Source organism: Pecten maximus, chromosome 2 (assembly GCF_902652985.1).
Source record: "Pecten maximus chromosome 2, xPecMax1.1, whole genome shotgun sequence".
NCBI classification, from domain to species: Eukaryota; Metazoa; Mollusca; class Bivalvia; order Pectinida; family Pectinidae; genus Pecten; species Pecten maximus.
The window spans coordinates 26,772,830-26,788,201 of NC_047016.1; the positions used below are offsets into that span (position 1 = coordinate 26,772,830).

Below are 15,372 nucleotides of genomic sequence, written 5' to 3' on the forward strand. Positions count from 1 at the left end.
TTTACGGTGCAGTGTGGCACGTCATTGTAGAGAGACATGTACAGATAGACTCAAACAAATGCACCATCTTTCATTCATTAGGCTTTTCAGATTTCCATTTACAAATTGTCGTTTTTATATACATAAAATATATGCTAAAGAACGAAAGATAGCCGTTTAAGCCCTTCGGGCATATTGTTATTTCCTTTCTGGTATTCTTTGTTTCCATATGTACGTACTTCATACAAATAAACAAATGCATGTACGTTTGTGTGGTTTCTATGTATTAAGCGGGATGCGGGGTTATTGGTGACGTCATCTCATTGTTGATTACTTAGACTATGACACTGTTATGATATTTCAGATGTGTCGGCCACAGGCGTATGCTTTTGGTTGGTATATATAATAAATGAAAAGTAACTAAAGTTACTAAAGCTTTACTCATTCCACAAATACCATACTTCTCGGTTAGCCTTATAAATCTAAACGAAGTCGATAGTATGCTGCATTCTTTTATTTTTGGTGGGGAAAACGAGGAAGTAAAAAGAAAGACACTAAGCAATAGTAGTAGTACACTCTTACTACATAAAAAGGTGTAACACTCGAAAAGTCGGATGGGGCGGAGAGAGGGTATGCGCTTCGATTCGTTTATAATTTTAGCTCATTCCAAATGAAATATCGAATGCAAACAAACCTCAGTAATGTACCCTGTTCAGAATCATTGGAAATCAATGCATGTAAATATTTTGTTGAATGACAATGAGTTAAAGATCAGAAAATGGATCAAAAGTGGTCGTGATAGCCGACGATACATCGACTGTGGAACGAAAGTAGTCTCTATATTTTAGTGTGGTATGCAAGCGGCAATCTGATTGGTCGACAGTTCTCTTAGCAATAACTATAAGCCTATTTCGAGCGTCAACTATTTACAATAGTCAGGCTGTTCCGTCTAATGTGATAAGATATGCGTATAATCAACAACCAATCACTGCCGTGCTTCCAAATGGTGACGCATGCGCAAAGGAGTCCAGTTTCTGCAGTCGGACCAAGACATGCTCATAGTAATCCCTTGTATAAAATCATTCCAAACCGCTAAACTTCATGGAATAAAGGAAAGATAACAATCATAAGTAAAGTTAAAGTTACTAAAGCTTAACTCATTCCACAAATAACATACCTCTACTCGGTTAGCCCTATAAATCTAAACATTATAAACCAAATCGACAGTATGCTGTATTCTTTCATTTTGGGTGGGGAAAACGAGAAAGTAAAATGAAAGACACTAAATCAAACTGATGAAAAAGGCGGTATAAACTCAATGGACCTAACATCACATAATTATAAAGTTAATATTGATGAAATGGATAACGGCTATCACAGATTAGCAGGACAGTCAATGGAAAGTCATACATTGAAAATATTTTGACAAAATTGGAAAGATTTTTCTTTTTCATTTTCTCTATGAATTAAGATAAACTCAAAATCCTCAAAAAGTTCTACATTACCGAATTCTATTAAAAAAAATGTCTTATTACCATGGATTGAAATCGGAGTAGGACAGAAAACGTTTCCCGAGAAGGTGGAAGGAATAGGCAATCAAACAATATGGGGAAACACATTTATCAAACATCAAATAAAGTTCTCATCTTTGATAAATGGATAGAATCAGAAATCTTCAGAATCAAAGACTTAGTGGACGATCAAGAGAATATGAGTGAAAACACTATACATATAAAACTACGAAATAGATCTAACTGGATTTTCCGAAATAATAATTTTGATAAAATCCATTCCTCAAACTTTGTAAAACAATATGAAAACTCTGATATCAAAAGATACAACTGAAACATAAGTACATTTGCGCACCACACAAAAAAGTCAATTCTACTAAAATAACTAGATGATAAAAGATGTACGATTAATTTTAAAAAACATAACCTCAAAAACAATAGCATATTTATACTGGGCTGACCAGCTCAATAACACTGAAATCATTGATTAAAGAATAACTGAAACATTATTCTTCTCATTCAAACATTTTGAAGACAATAGACTGAAAATGTATCGATGGAAACTGATACAAAAGGTTCTGGTAAACAACATACTTTTATACCAACACAAAATCAGGACTGACCTACATATATGTACTCTGTTATTTATGTCAGGTAGTTGAAGATTACGACCAATTATTTACTAAATGCCATCTTGTAGCAGCCTTCAAAACTTCGAAGTAATTGGTTACTAAAAATACACGCTCACTCTAAACAAAATAGTTATTTGGTACCAAATTCAAACAGAACAGTTTAAATATGCACACTACAATAACTCTGGCAGGATACAGAGTGGTGTATTAAGAGTCAGAGATATTTTGATTATACTAACGTGCGTGATTTGTTATCAACAGAGTAGTGGCGGTGGACGAACTCGATACAAATGCGCCACCTATTGACGTCACGATTTTCCTGTGTACCGCATGCTCGGACCAGGGGACATGTGGGACCAAAGTTCGAGTGAACCAAAATGTCACGGAAAACTTCAATGTTCTGGAATGTGAATGCAATACTGGATGGTCAGGTAATAATAAATTATTTATAACCCTCCTCGATCACACATCGTTTACCTCTCAATACACATACGATATAGAAGTATGGTACATGTAGGTATCGACAAAAGCGGTACAGCCACGAAATAACAAAATTCGGCCTGTATTTTCATGAAAAATAAACAGCAAGACAAGAAAAAAGTTACTATGCCTAAAATGTACGAGCAGGCATGATATTTTCACAATGAGGAATGAAATCAACAAAAGAAGTGTTCAACGGGACGCAGAACATCAGGAAACAGGAAATCTTCATTTTGTGGAAAAATTCATGTTTCAGATTTAGTCAACATGTGGTATTTATTATATCCGTTGTTGTTATTTCATGAAAAAAGAAAAGTTTTATTGCTATAACTTTTTTCAAACAAAAAAATGAGAAATAAAGCTGAAATCCCAGCTAAACTGATAACTTTATCATTTTGCAATTAATGAACAAAAACTAATCGAAGGTAAACTTGGTAAAGTTCAGACTGAAATATGTGTAGGGATGTCCAAACATAGATAATATAGTGTCTAGGTTTGGTTATGACAGCACAATTACTTTGTGAGAAATTAAACCCAACTCCCAGCTGAACGGAAAACGTTATTACATTGCCCAATATATTAACAAAGTCCGATTATAGTAACTTTTAGTTAAAATTCTTAATCTGAAATGTGCTTTATATAGGAACAAGTACATATATGTATAATCTAGGTTTCGTTATGATAGCTAATGTGCTTCGAGAGAAATCCACCTCAATAGCTCAACAGCAAATAGCTTAACGAGAAAATGATATGGTCAAATTAATTTAAGTCCCATTAACTTAAATTTTGGTTAAAATTCTGAATCTGAAACCTGCGTTAGGATGGTTGTATATAAATACAAGTATACTCCGGGTTCCAGCATGATAATTAATGTACTTAGAGAGAAATTTAGAGTTTAACTGAAACGTTGACGCCGCCGAGAGAAATTTAGTGCACATCAGACAAAAATTGACTTTGGTCGCATTTTTATCAGGCAATTTACAGTTTCTCTTGGAAAATCACTGTGGTCAACGTATGCAGCCACATTGAAAATTCAACTTTTGTAGCTATTAAACGTATTTGTACGCTTTAAAGATAATAGTAAAAACATGGATAATTCACCTAGTTTGTTGTCTGTTGATTGCATAATGTCTAGATAAATGCGATTGAATCATTTTGTTTGATGACAGTAGCCACAATCACTCCTCAAAAGCTCCTCATTTTCAGCGAGATTCAGGTTCAGCTTCGTTTATCTTCCCATGCATATGTCCATGGATCCGTCCGTCTATGTTATGTTGTTTTCATAGCGCTGCCTTTACCATTTATATCTTACTTATGCTATATATTATTATCAATGTTATAGATAGCTAAATCTACAGCAATTGTGAAAATATCCAACTATTTTTTCTTGTTAAAACACTATTCGACATTTCATGTTGAAGCATAATTTATTTGTTTTTATCTAAAAGCACTATTTATTTGTTCATGTCAAAGCAGTAATTAATTTTTAATGTTAAAGCACTCTTTAATATGAGGAAAAAACTTTACTTCTTTATGAAATGTTTTTTAATGGAATTTTTTATTTAAGAAAATCATTTAGCTTAATATTAATGTTGCTGGTTTCTTGTGCATGTATTTCTGACGAAACAAATAACATTATAGTGTTTAACTTTAATACCGGAAATTTAGTTTCAAGTAGGATATGACTAGGTTGCGAATCGATCAATTGAAGCACAGTTACTATCTAATTAAAACCATGTATTTACATGATACTTTTTAAGTGGTCATCCGCCTGTTTGTGTATTTTTCCTCGGAGTTCAGTATAATCAATATGTTATGAATGGTTTTATGTCCAGGTGATGAATGTGAAATCGACACCGATGCCTGCCTAGAATCACCTTGTGTAATTGGCCAAAACTGCACCGATTTAACACCAGCAGCAGAGGTATCTTTAAATAAGGCCTATAATTGCACAGAATGTCCTGCAGGATTCAGCGAGGTCAATGGCAAATGTAAAGGTCAGTGCAAATGATTAACAATATTAATTCTCTGTAGAGAGAAAATTTTACTTTTTTCAAAATTGATTAGACCAGCCATTTTATATGTTTAATTTGCTTTAAGAAATGATAATCATAGGAATATGTTTTTATATGAATCCTTTTGTTTTAAGCTAGCGTTGCAGAAAAGGGAGATATTCATTGCAGTCTTTGTCCCGTGGTACCCTTTGATGGAAAATATATGTTTGTATACATGAAAGGGTGTTACACACTGCCAGCAGAGCTAAATCTGTCCTTGTGATTTTCGATTATATCATAGACTGCATATGTTTTTGATTATTAAATAAATATGAATGAGTTTATAGATTGCTTTCTTATTATGTTGTTTCACTACGATTGTGAAACAAGGGTGGTTGGATGGCGCAGTGGTAACGCACTCGTCATGAGTGTAATGTGTTCGACTAATTTGGTTTTCTTATCCACACTTTTCAATTGCTTCAAAATAAATCAAATTTAAATGCTATAAGTTTCTGTTTGTCTCAGTCATCTTAAAACGATGGGTTACCGTGGTGTATTGGAAATGTCAGAGGTCAACAATTTGAACAGTTGTATCATTGTATCCGGATTGGGTAATATAAGAATGCGATTGATTGATTACTTTAGCCCAGTTCAAGGTTAGTCCCAATCATATCATACTATTGCTGGATTTGTGTCCATCCACGGAAAACCGGGAGGAACGCAATAACAATTGTACAGGGGAGTTTGGTTCACCACAGAGGACAAAGTATGATATACAATTTACCCTAGTGAAAAGAATAGACATATGCATACAAATCGATGGAATATAAGACAATAAGAGACAAGAACAAAATAACGCTGGGATACTGTCGGAAGACTCTCATTTAAAGGACCTAAGGGAGTCTGAGACTTACCCGTGCTACCTTTTACGGCTCAGATGTGTGTTTGAGAAGCGGTCAGATTCTATGTCCTCAGGCCTAATAATCAACAATCATTTAGAAATAAAGGGTTAAAGTAGGGAGAATATATTTGGGAATGTAGGGTTAATTTATATATGCAAATACATCAAAATTACAGATAGTTAAAAAGTTTGTGTTGTAGTATTAACTCAAATTGTTTAAACCATTCTTTGCAGGAGGGGACATGTTCTGATACTTTTAACGATGTTTTTCATTTACCAGATAATGATGAATGTGCGATTGCCTCGGATAACAGTTGCAATCAAAACTGCACAAACACACTCGGGAGCTACTCGTGTTTCTGTCAAAATGGCTTCCGACTCAAAGATGCCTTCACATGTATAGGTGGGTCAAACTGATTGTCAAAAACTTGACCTCATTTGTTGAGTGTTGTCATAGAATACATGTAGGTTGTGTATTGTGAGGTATGATTGCAAATTATCAATAAGCATCTTTTTCTCCTCCGGTTACAATTACGTTAACTCCATTTTGAATAAATTTATCTATTTCTACACATTTTGTCTTCATGATCGAAATTATAATCAATGTTGTACTAAGTTCTATTGAATAGTACTTTTTTCGATGTTGTTATTGTTTTGTTAAAATGCTATTACATTCATATCGCTGATGTTCTGTTAAGTTGTAATACTATCGTTGTAAAAGAGAATATATTAACTTAAAATTGGATCGCGATAACGGAGCACCTGTTTCGCTGCGACGGATGTTTGTTGAATTTTTATTGTTTCGCTAATATCAATCTCAGCAAAGTGCCATAAGTGTATAATTTTGTATCGCTTTGATTAAGGATCTGCCTAGTTTATCGCTGTGAGGGACAGAATTTTTAAAGTTGTAAATGTCACTATAACACAGATTCTGATATACAGAGTCTGAACAACAGTGTCGTTGTTACCTATATTATGCTAATGAACATAATGTCTTCCATCCAGATATTGATGAATGCTTAGAAGAAACTGATGGCTGCGAACAAAACTGCAACAATTTCGATGGCGGGTTTTCGTGTTCCTGCATTTATGGATATAACCTGACTTCCAACGGGAAAACGTGTAACCAAGGTACAGATATTGAATAAGATATTTGATTAGATACGTTGTACTGAATGTATGGTATTGCAGCAAATATCCAACAAATAGCAAAGAGGAATCTGAAAATTTGGTACTGACCTAAAACTGTGTTGTTAACTGGTTGTTTATATACTACAAAAGGTTTTCAGGTTTTTTTTACATTACAAAGGTATGCGGGCTGTTTCGTATATTCAAAAGGTATTTTTATTGTATTTTATTTAAGCATTGAGGTCATTTTTTTAGTTTCATTGAGGTACGCGGATTCATACAGAAGTTTGCAAAAAAATTTTCCCATACCCCTATTAAACTAAAAAATAATTGACATAAGCGCTTATAATTAATTTTTAAAAATTGATTCTTAAAATTAAAACATGTTTTATATACAATTGAGCTGATCTTATAAGGGATTCTTTTTCACAAATCAATACGTTTTGTCAATGGCTGTATTGTGACGTCACATATATCGCGCCATTTTCGGAATTTTTTCATTAAGGTATGAAAAAAAATCTCAATCAATCAGAAAGCCGCATTCTGCGTACAAACACTGGACATTTAATTATATTGCAATGGTACACATAGAGGTTACATACAATGTACAACCATCGGTTTCTTTATATTGTATTTCTTTAAGTCAAGCTAATAATTTCTATTTATTTTATTTTTAAGTTAAAGTTGTATCGAGGTTTTTGGGGACGAAAGGATATGACCTGTAGCGAAATTGATATGCAAAACTGATAATTTTTGAATGACTGAATTTATAACAAATAATAAAAAGCTTTTAAACAAGTTATTTTCTTCAAAGCAATGAATTGATAGAAATCTATATGAAAAACTATTTATCACAAGACCTATTGGGAAATATGTTCTGCTTGGTATCAAGCGGTCTTCACTTGTCGGCGAGTCCAATGCCACGGGGCAAATGTAATAATCAGGAAATTCTGCATAATACTGTTTTGTTTATTACCAGAGTATACATGCTGATTTGTATACTACCGAAATATACATGACGCTTTTTAGAGTACTAGATTACACTTTTTTTGTCAATTAACAACAAAGGTATGCAAACTAGCTGTAATACAAAGTTATCCGTTTTGTATACTAAATAGAGGATTTTGCTAGCATTAAGTTATTCAGTCTGTTTTGTTTACCACAAAGGTACCGGTCGGTGCTTTGTATGCTACAGACCTATGCAGGCTTTTTTTTCGTTAAACTAATGTAATAATCAATATAATGTGTACATTTGTGACTTTGAAATATTTATTTATCGAAATAGAGAAGGTTAACACAGGTAATGTTAATTGACGCTCACGTTTTACTTCGTTTCAGTACTTGATGTGTGTCAATTAGCTAATAAGACATGTGAATATGCCTGCTTTAACAGTTCAGGGTCAGTTGAATGTATTTGTCAAGGCGGATACAAACTTAAGGCGGATCAAGAGAAATGTGAAGGTGAGATCATTTGTTTATTAGGTTTACCAACTTTGATTGATTCATATCTGATTATCTCTCTTTTCTCATTATTGAAAAGGATATAAATTGAACACGGTTGGGTAAAGGCATTTTCCTACGTATCATTTCTTAAACAGACAGTATATGGATTATGGAAAACCGTTAAACACAATAAATTTGCTCCAAAGTGGACCATGTATTCCTAAAAAACTTTCATGATATATGAATCGAAGGGGGTCATAGATTATACTGTACCCAGACCAATCTGACCGTAAAATACCATTAAGGTTTTCATATATCGACCCCGGTCGTTAAATATCACGAACATTTTATACTGTATCTACATACAACCATTTCAGACATTGATGAATGCCAGGGGAATATTTGTGGCCACAACTGTTCCAATTCCATTGGCAGCTACGAATGTTCATGCTACGATGGTTACTCATTGGCCGCGGACCAAGTCAGTTGCAACGGTAAGTATTCACTCATACGATTTAACGCCACACAAGGCCAAGTTTTTCTAACCTTTGAATCTAATCATAATGACTCATACAAACAGCATTCAACACATCAAATTTGATTAAACGTGTTGCTAAATTGTGATTATATTACCCTGACCATAAAGACCATATGTCCATGATTGCAAAACTGAACAAAACATGTTTAATGTTTATCAGAAAGTCTAATTAGAACGAAATAATATTATGTAAATTATTTTGATGGAAAAAAAGTGAATTTGTCTTGATAAAATAGCGTAATATGTATTTTAGATCAGTACTGTTTTCACATCAAGCAGATTAGTATTATTTCAAAACTATAAAGATATTTTACATAATTGCCCTGCTATCCAGTGAATTTGTTCATGTGATATTTTTTTGCTTATTGCACAAACGAGATATACGCTGCAGCGATTGTGCCGTCATAATAGGGACAATAAAATGATGTCATAGAATAAAATGGTGTAACAAACTCCTGCCTCCGTTTCATTTTGTTATCCAAATTTGACTTTAAAACGTGTTTCGAACTTCCAGTATTTACTCGGAAAGGCTCGCTAAGAAACAATACGACTAATAAAATTTCATATGAGTGAAGCATCTCTAATATCATATATATTACGTAACAATTGATAACGAAAATAACACATGTATGATGTATAACAAAACATACTCGCATTAGTATATTCACTTTTCATCATTTGGCAATTTTAACTAACTGTTTCTTGTTTTGTTTTTCCAGCATGCCCATCCCAAACCTGGGGCCCTAATTGTGCCAATCAATGTAATTGTGACGTAAAGGGTTCTGTGGACTGTAATCCAACCTCGGGCTGTGTGTGTCGAACTGGATATGAGGGTGCAACATGTGGCACAGATATCAATGAGTGCATAGTGACTCCAGGTATCTGTGGAACTGAGAAGCTTTGTAGAAATTTCCCAGGAACCTACGAATGTTACTGCCGAGATGGCTTCAAAGTCGAAAATAATACGTGCGTTGGTAAGTACAAATGTTACTGCCGATTTGGTTTTAAAAACACCTGTATTGGTAAGCACATTGTCAAAAACCTAATGGAAGTCAAGCAAAGCTCATATTTTCTTAACAAGATCTCATTTTGAGAATGTATAGCAACTTGGATTTTTCCTAGATTTGCATGGCGGTGTTGTTGATGAAACGGACGACGCTTGGCCTTCAGCAATACCTGGTCTTATTCTCTTTTTTCGGGGTCTTCATGTAAATCTATAATTTTGTTTTATCGCTGTTGTGATATTTTTGCCTGTTGTAGTTGTAAATCAATTGGTGTATCTCTCAGTGACTAAATGATATTATATCATTTTCGTCTAGATATCCTGGAGTGTGCTGAAGTGCAATTGAATAATTGCTCCACCACGACTTCGACATGCGTGGAAACATCTGGTGGATATACGTGTGCATGTAAATCAGGATACAAGCAGGGAACAGCATTTACTTGTTTAGGTAACGATTCAAGCCGTAGAGTTACAGTATTAGTGATAGTTGACATATTTCACACGTTTCTGTACTGCTATGTGTTAATGAGAGTTGATCCCGTTTTACACTTTTGTGTATGTCTGTATTAATGAGAGTTGATCACATTTTACACTTTTGTGTATGTCTGTATTAATGAGAGTTGATCACATTTTACACTTTTGTGTATGTCTGTATTAATGAGAGTTGATCACATTTTACACTTTTGTGTATGTCTGTATTAATGAGAGTTGATCACATTTTACACTTTTCTGTATGTCTGTATTAATGAGAGTTGATCCCGTTTTACACTTTTCTGCATGTCTTTATTAACGACAGTTGATCCAGTTTTACACTTTTCTGTATGTCTGTATTAATGAGATCTATCTATGCTATTCGTTAACGGCAGTTATTACATTTTACTTTTTAACTTATATTGTTTCAGACATCAACGAGTGTGAAAGCCTCGCCGACGCTTGTTCCCAAGACTGTGTCAATCAGGAGGGCAGCTACAATTGCATTTGTAAAACAGGATTTATATTGGCTGATGACCGGAGAACATGTGTAAAACGTAATAGCATTTGAATATTTATTGAATCTTAAATGTTAACAATATTGTAGTTGTTGTATTAGTTTTGCTGTATTTAAAAAAAAGAAAAGTATACATATTATGTTGTCATATATTAGAAAAAACTGTGTACAATGTAATTTGCTTCGCTTGTGGCAAACCAATGTGTAGGATATTGGTGATTTAATGAGGAAATAAACGTCCAGTCCTAAACAAAATACAGTTTCCTACACAGCTATGGAGTTAACGACAATATGATTAGCAGTGCAGTTCTTATTAAGATACTAAAGTACGGTTATAGAGACATTATACAGTACTATATATGAGATAGATTTCGGAACCTCACGACTATTGGACAGATATAAATCTTTCTATGATCAGTCATTTGTCGGAATAGATACATTGTAAGTAGATAATTATCACACATATGATACATTTCACATAAACGCAATATGGAGTATTAAAATGCGCCTTTCTTGTTTCATGTACAAGAGCTCGACCCGTGTGCGAGCTTTACGAGTGTAAACTGTTCCTATGCATGTGAGGTGATCAATCAACAGGCTGTGTGTTACTGTGAAAGTGGAAGTGAGCTGGCTCCTGATGGAAAAACATGCAACGGTAAAAACATACTTATATATTTGTGTGCTTCAATGTGCTTCTTACGTCTCAAGCGAAATAGCCTAGCCTACAGGTACTATTGTACCTGTAGTAATATATAACTGTCATAAGACTTACGTCTTCTCATCTTTTGTTTTACCAATTAAACTGCAATCCTGAAACGATTAGTACTTTGCCTGTATTTATATATACAACCATATATATGTATAAACTAACCTTTGACATTTTAGATGTACAAATTATATAATCAATGCTACGAGTTCAGCGTCTCGTTTTTCCTTTCAGACATTGATGAGTGTAGCAATTCCACATTGAACCTGTGTTCTGTGAAGGAAAGATGCCAAAACACTGTCCCGGGTTTTACATGCTCGTGCGATGACGGTTTTGAGTTATCGAACGATCTACGAACATGTACAGGTGAATTCTTGAAATATAGTTGATGAACGCCCTTCGAAATGAATGCAAAATAATATTTGAGCAAAGTAACATTTACTTATTGGTTTTAAAGTTATTGATAATATAATCTGCTATCAACAGCCACCAGCGTCATGAATAAGAATAAAGAAAAAGTGATATCTTTGGGACATTTTTATCGTCATTATTGGTGTTGGTATTCACCTTGTTATTTGCATATTATTAAGATATAATTACAGTGTATAAGAAGAATTCTACTACATTAGATATGAAAATGAAAAAAATAATATAATTTCAAAGTCCAAACTCCGTTCTGTAATCATCAGCAAAAACAATCGGTATGCATTTTTGTTTCTACTGATCAATTTCAGAGTGCGATGAGTTCCATTGGGGGCCTGGTTGCTCCAACAATTGTGACTGTGGCCTTGGTGTAGAAACGTGTGACAAGACTGACGGATGCAAGTGCAAGAAAGGCTGGGTTGGCGACAAGTGTGATGGCGACGTCAACGAATGTATCACAGAAACGCCCTGTGTTGGCGACAATATAGACTGTATAAACTCTCCTGGTTCATATCGCTGTCAGTGCAAAACTGGATTTGTCAACACTACGGGGACTTGTCAAAGTAAATAAGCTGATGTCAATGTTTCATCTAATTGTTTATAAATTGTACATAACTGTATAGTTAGATAATGGCTTCTAGTCAATGTAGTCAAAATTGGTTAAAATTTATCATGCAGTGTTGTCATACACCCAGCCTATTTAAGGGAGTATATAGTAATCACTTAGTCTATGTGAACGAATGTGTAAAATATATCGCATGAATCTTTGAATACATTTATCCAAACCATAACTTCACACCTCCAAGTTCCATACCTGGTTAGATTTTGGTTTTCACCGCCAGGATAAAATGCAAAAGGTTGCATCTGACCAGTTTTAATATACAAAATATGTGCACATGATATCTCATGAACCCATCGACATATTCATCTTATATTAAAACTGTAACATCACACGGTCAGCGGCTACACCTAGATATATTTTTGTTGTCATCTATGAGGGTTAAATGTCAAATACCATACTTGACCATCAAAAACTAAACACCTGTTTATAACATACCTCTCATGACAGCTCTGAACAAGTTTATTTCATCATTGAGGAGTGCTATATATCAATGTGAGCCCCTGTAGTCACTGCTTTTATAAACAAAACAAAATCTAAATATTATTTTCAGATATCGATGAGTGTACAGCAGGTACTAGCGGTTGTTCTCAGTTGTGTGATGATACACAAGGAAGCTACGTATGTAGCTGTAATCCTGGCTTCATACTCCAACCTGATGGCAAAAGCTGTGAAGGTATATATATCAATGCTTACTGTGCTTTTCCGGCGATTCGTACCAAACAGGTTCCTTCCGCTGTCGTATGCAATTGTTTCTGTTCTAGTCATTTTACCCAACAAACATTATCACCGTTAGTTCCGTCTTCAAATGAAACCCGTTATAGTTTGCATCGTAATTGAAAAGTTGTCCTTAATATAAATTTCTTTGATCGTATTGCATATATTCATAATTTAACACCGTGCAATTATGATTTGACAAGTGCGTAAAGAGATATCAATGCGCATGCGTAATCACCGTGCGTAGTTATCGAAAATTAATAACATTTGACTTCATATGCTTCATCTAGTGACAATACAACGCAAGGGTAAATATATATTAATAACAGATACATTGAATGCCCACACAGGAATATTAAACTGCATTGCAATGTGCCTTTCTACGGCTAGTCAATGATGTTATTGCCTAAATATATATATATGAAATTCACTATGGGACTAATATGTAAAATGATATTGAAAGAAATTGGTGTTCTGATAATCTTAGTATACAGTGTTGTGAGTTGGATGGGGCTCAGTTGGTAAGGTGGCGGGCTTGGAAATTGTGTGGGGCATATATATTCCCTCCTTTGTTAAAATGTCCATAAAAATATCTTTATCCTTTCAACACGGTAGAAGTATCATTTCACATACATTCGTGATAATATTACTATGATTATCGTTACCTGCCAGGGAGATAATTGCCAGCAGTCTTTTGAAGGCACTAGCGAATAGAAGGCATTCCAAAGACAATCTATGAAATGTGTTGCCCTCATTTTTCCTCAGACATCAATGAATGTAATACTGGGAAGTCGGAATGTGATCAAAGTTGTCTCAATACCATAGGCAGCTACATATGTGGCTGTGAAGCTGGCTACAACCTCGATCCTATCAACAGGCAAACTTGTACTCGTGAGTATAAACACTAGCTGAAATAAGCAATTATATTGCAATAATGTTGTTCCTATGTCCGAACGCAGGAAATTTACCCGAAAATGTACATACCAAATATATTCTAATCGATAAAGGGAAGCGTGTGTTTCTATTAATAACAAAATTGTATCATGCTATATTATAGCTGTTTAAAATATAAATGAGAACAACCGTGTATATAGTTGGAAAGATATTTCCCCATTACCTGTTTTAAATACATGTAATTACCCCATTACCTGTTTTAAATACATGTAATTACCCCCATTACCTGTTTTAAATACATGTAAAATGCATTGTAAAATAATACCTAAAGGTCGTATTTGTTGTCAATTATGAAATATATCATTTTTTATCATAAATGAGATCATGCTTATCCATTTACGCTATGAATTGATATACTACTAAATTGTAAATCATACTTACGACAAGATAATGTTCAACTATTAAAGAAGCGTGTATCTGCATAAGCAGAATATACCAAAGTACCGAACGAATTCTACACATAATTTTACGTTCATAGATACATGCATCAATTATCACGATCTCTACTCTCTACAGTATTAAGATACTGAATAATAAATGATATGACGTATCATAGATTTAGAAGTTTATCGGATAAAATATGTCATGTTGTTACAGCCAGAGAAAATTGTACTGCAAACGCAACGTGTACTCAAATATGTGCCGTAGTTAATTTTACTGATGTCTGCTCCTGTGAAAGTGGCTACGAACTACAAGATGGATTCAACTGTACAAGTAAGTCCTGGCTTTATCTAAAATATATCTTATCACTTTTATGCAAATATTAAACGTTTTCAAAGATACAAGATATACATGTCCATTGTTTGCGGATATCGTAAATATGTTATATCATAAAACAAATTATGATCTTATGCAAATTTGAAATACAGATATAGTATTTGGAATGATATATAATCGGTTTGTTTTGTGTACAGGTGGATTGATCGTCATTTCCTTTTCGAAAATAAATTATAATATTTGGGATTACAAGTAACATCTCTTCAACATGCTAAAAGTCTATCGTCTTGATAACAGCAATACTTTCTTATGTAAGTTAAATCTGTGATCGCGACTATTAAAAAGATCAACATCTTTATCAATTAGTGATAAAACAATTATCAAAAGGAAGATTAATTATTACATATAAGCAATTATCAAATTAACAAAAGAAAGTTTTAGGTTGTAGAGATGAACACATTTGGTTTCCTTTCAGATATTGACGAATGTATTCAAAACCCGTGTGATCAGATTTGTGTTGACGAAACACCTGGCTACACCTGCTCTTGTAACAATGGTTACAAACTCGAGACTGACGCTGTGTCATGCACAGGTAAACTCCGAGTTTTCTTCTATTTAATCCAAATACTCAAACAATTT

General features: G+C 34.0%; 1 protein-coding gene across 1 annotated transcript in view; it reads left to right on the forward strand.

Annotated features, from left to right (window-relative positions):
* LOC117321667 (mucin-2-like) overlaps window positions 1-15,372 on the forward strand; it is a 125,060-nt gene that overhangs the window by 90,893 nt on the left and 18,795 nt on the right. The window contains exons 32-47 of the mRNA XM_033876173.1: window positions 2,384-2,553; window positions 4,438-4,599; window positions 5,778-5,900; window positions 6,503-6,628; window positions 7,964-8,086; window positions 8,446-8,562; window positions 9,326-9,580; window positions 9,926-10,057; window positions 10,512-10,637; window positions 11,127-11,252; window positions 11,538-11,669; window positions 12,038-12,289; window positions 12,899-13,021; window positions 13,828-13,953; window positions 14,614-14,730; window positions 15,209-15,325. Coding sequence (XP_033732064.1) covers window positions 2,384-2,553; window positions 4,438-4,599; window positions 5,778-5,900; window positions 6,503-6,628; window positions 7,964-8,086; window positions 8,446-8,562; window positions 9,326-9,580; window positions 9,926-10,057; window positions 10,512-10,637; window positions 11,127-11,252; window positions 11,538-11,669; window positions 12,038-12,289; window positions 12,899-13,021; window positions 13,828-13,953; window positions 14,614-14,730; window positions 15,209-15,325 — 2,327 coding nt within the window. The remainder of the gene's footprint in view (window positions 1-2,383; window positions 2,554-4,437; window positions 4,600-5,777; window positions 5,901-6,502; window positions 6,629-7,963; window positions 8,087-8,445; window positions 8,563-9,325; window positions 9,581-9,925; window positions 10,058-10,511; window positions 10,638-11,126; window positions 11,253-11,537; window positions 11,670-12,037; window positions 12,290-12,898; window positions 13,022-13,827; window positions 13,954-14,613; window positions 14,731-15,208; window positions 15,326-15,372) is intronic.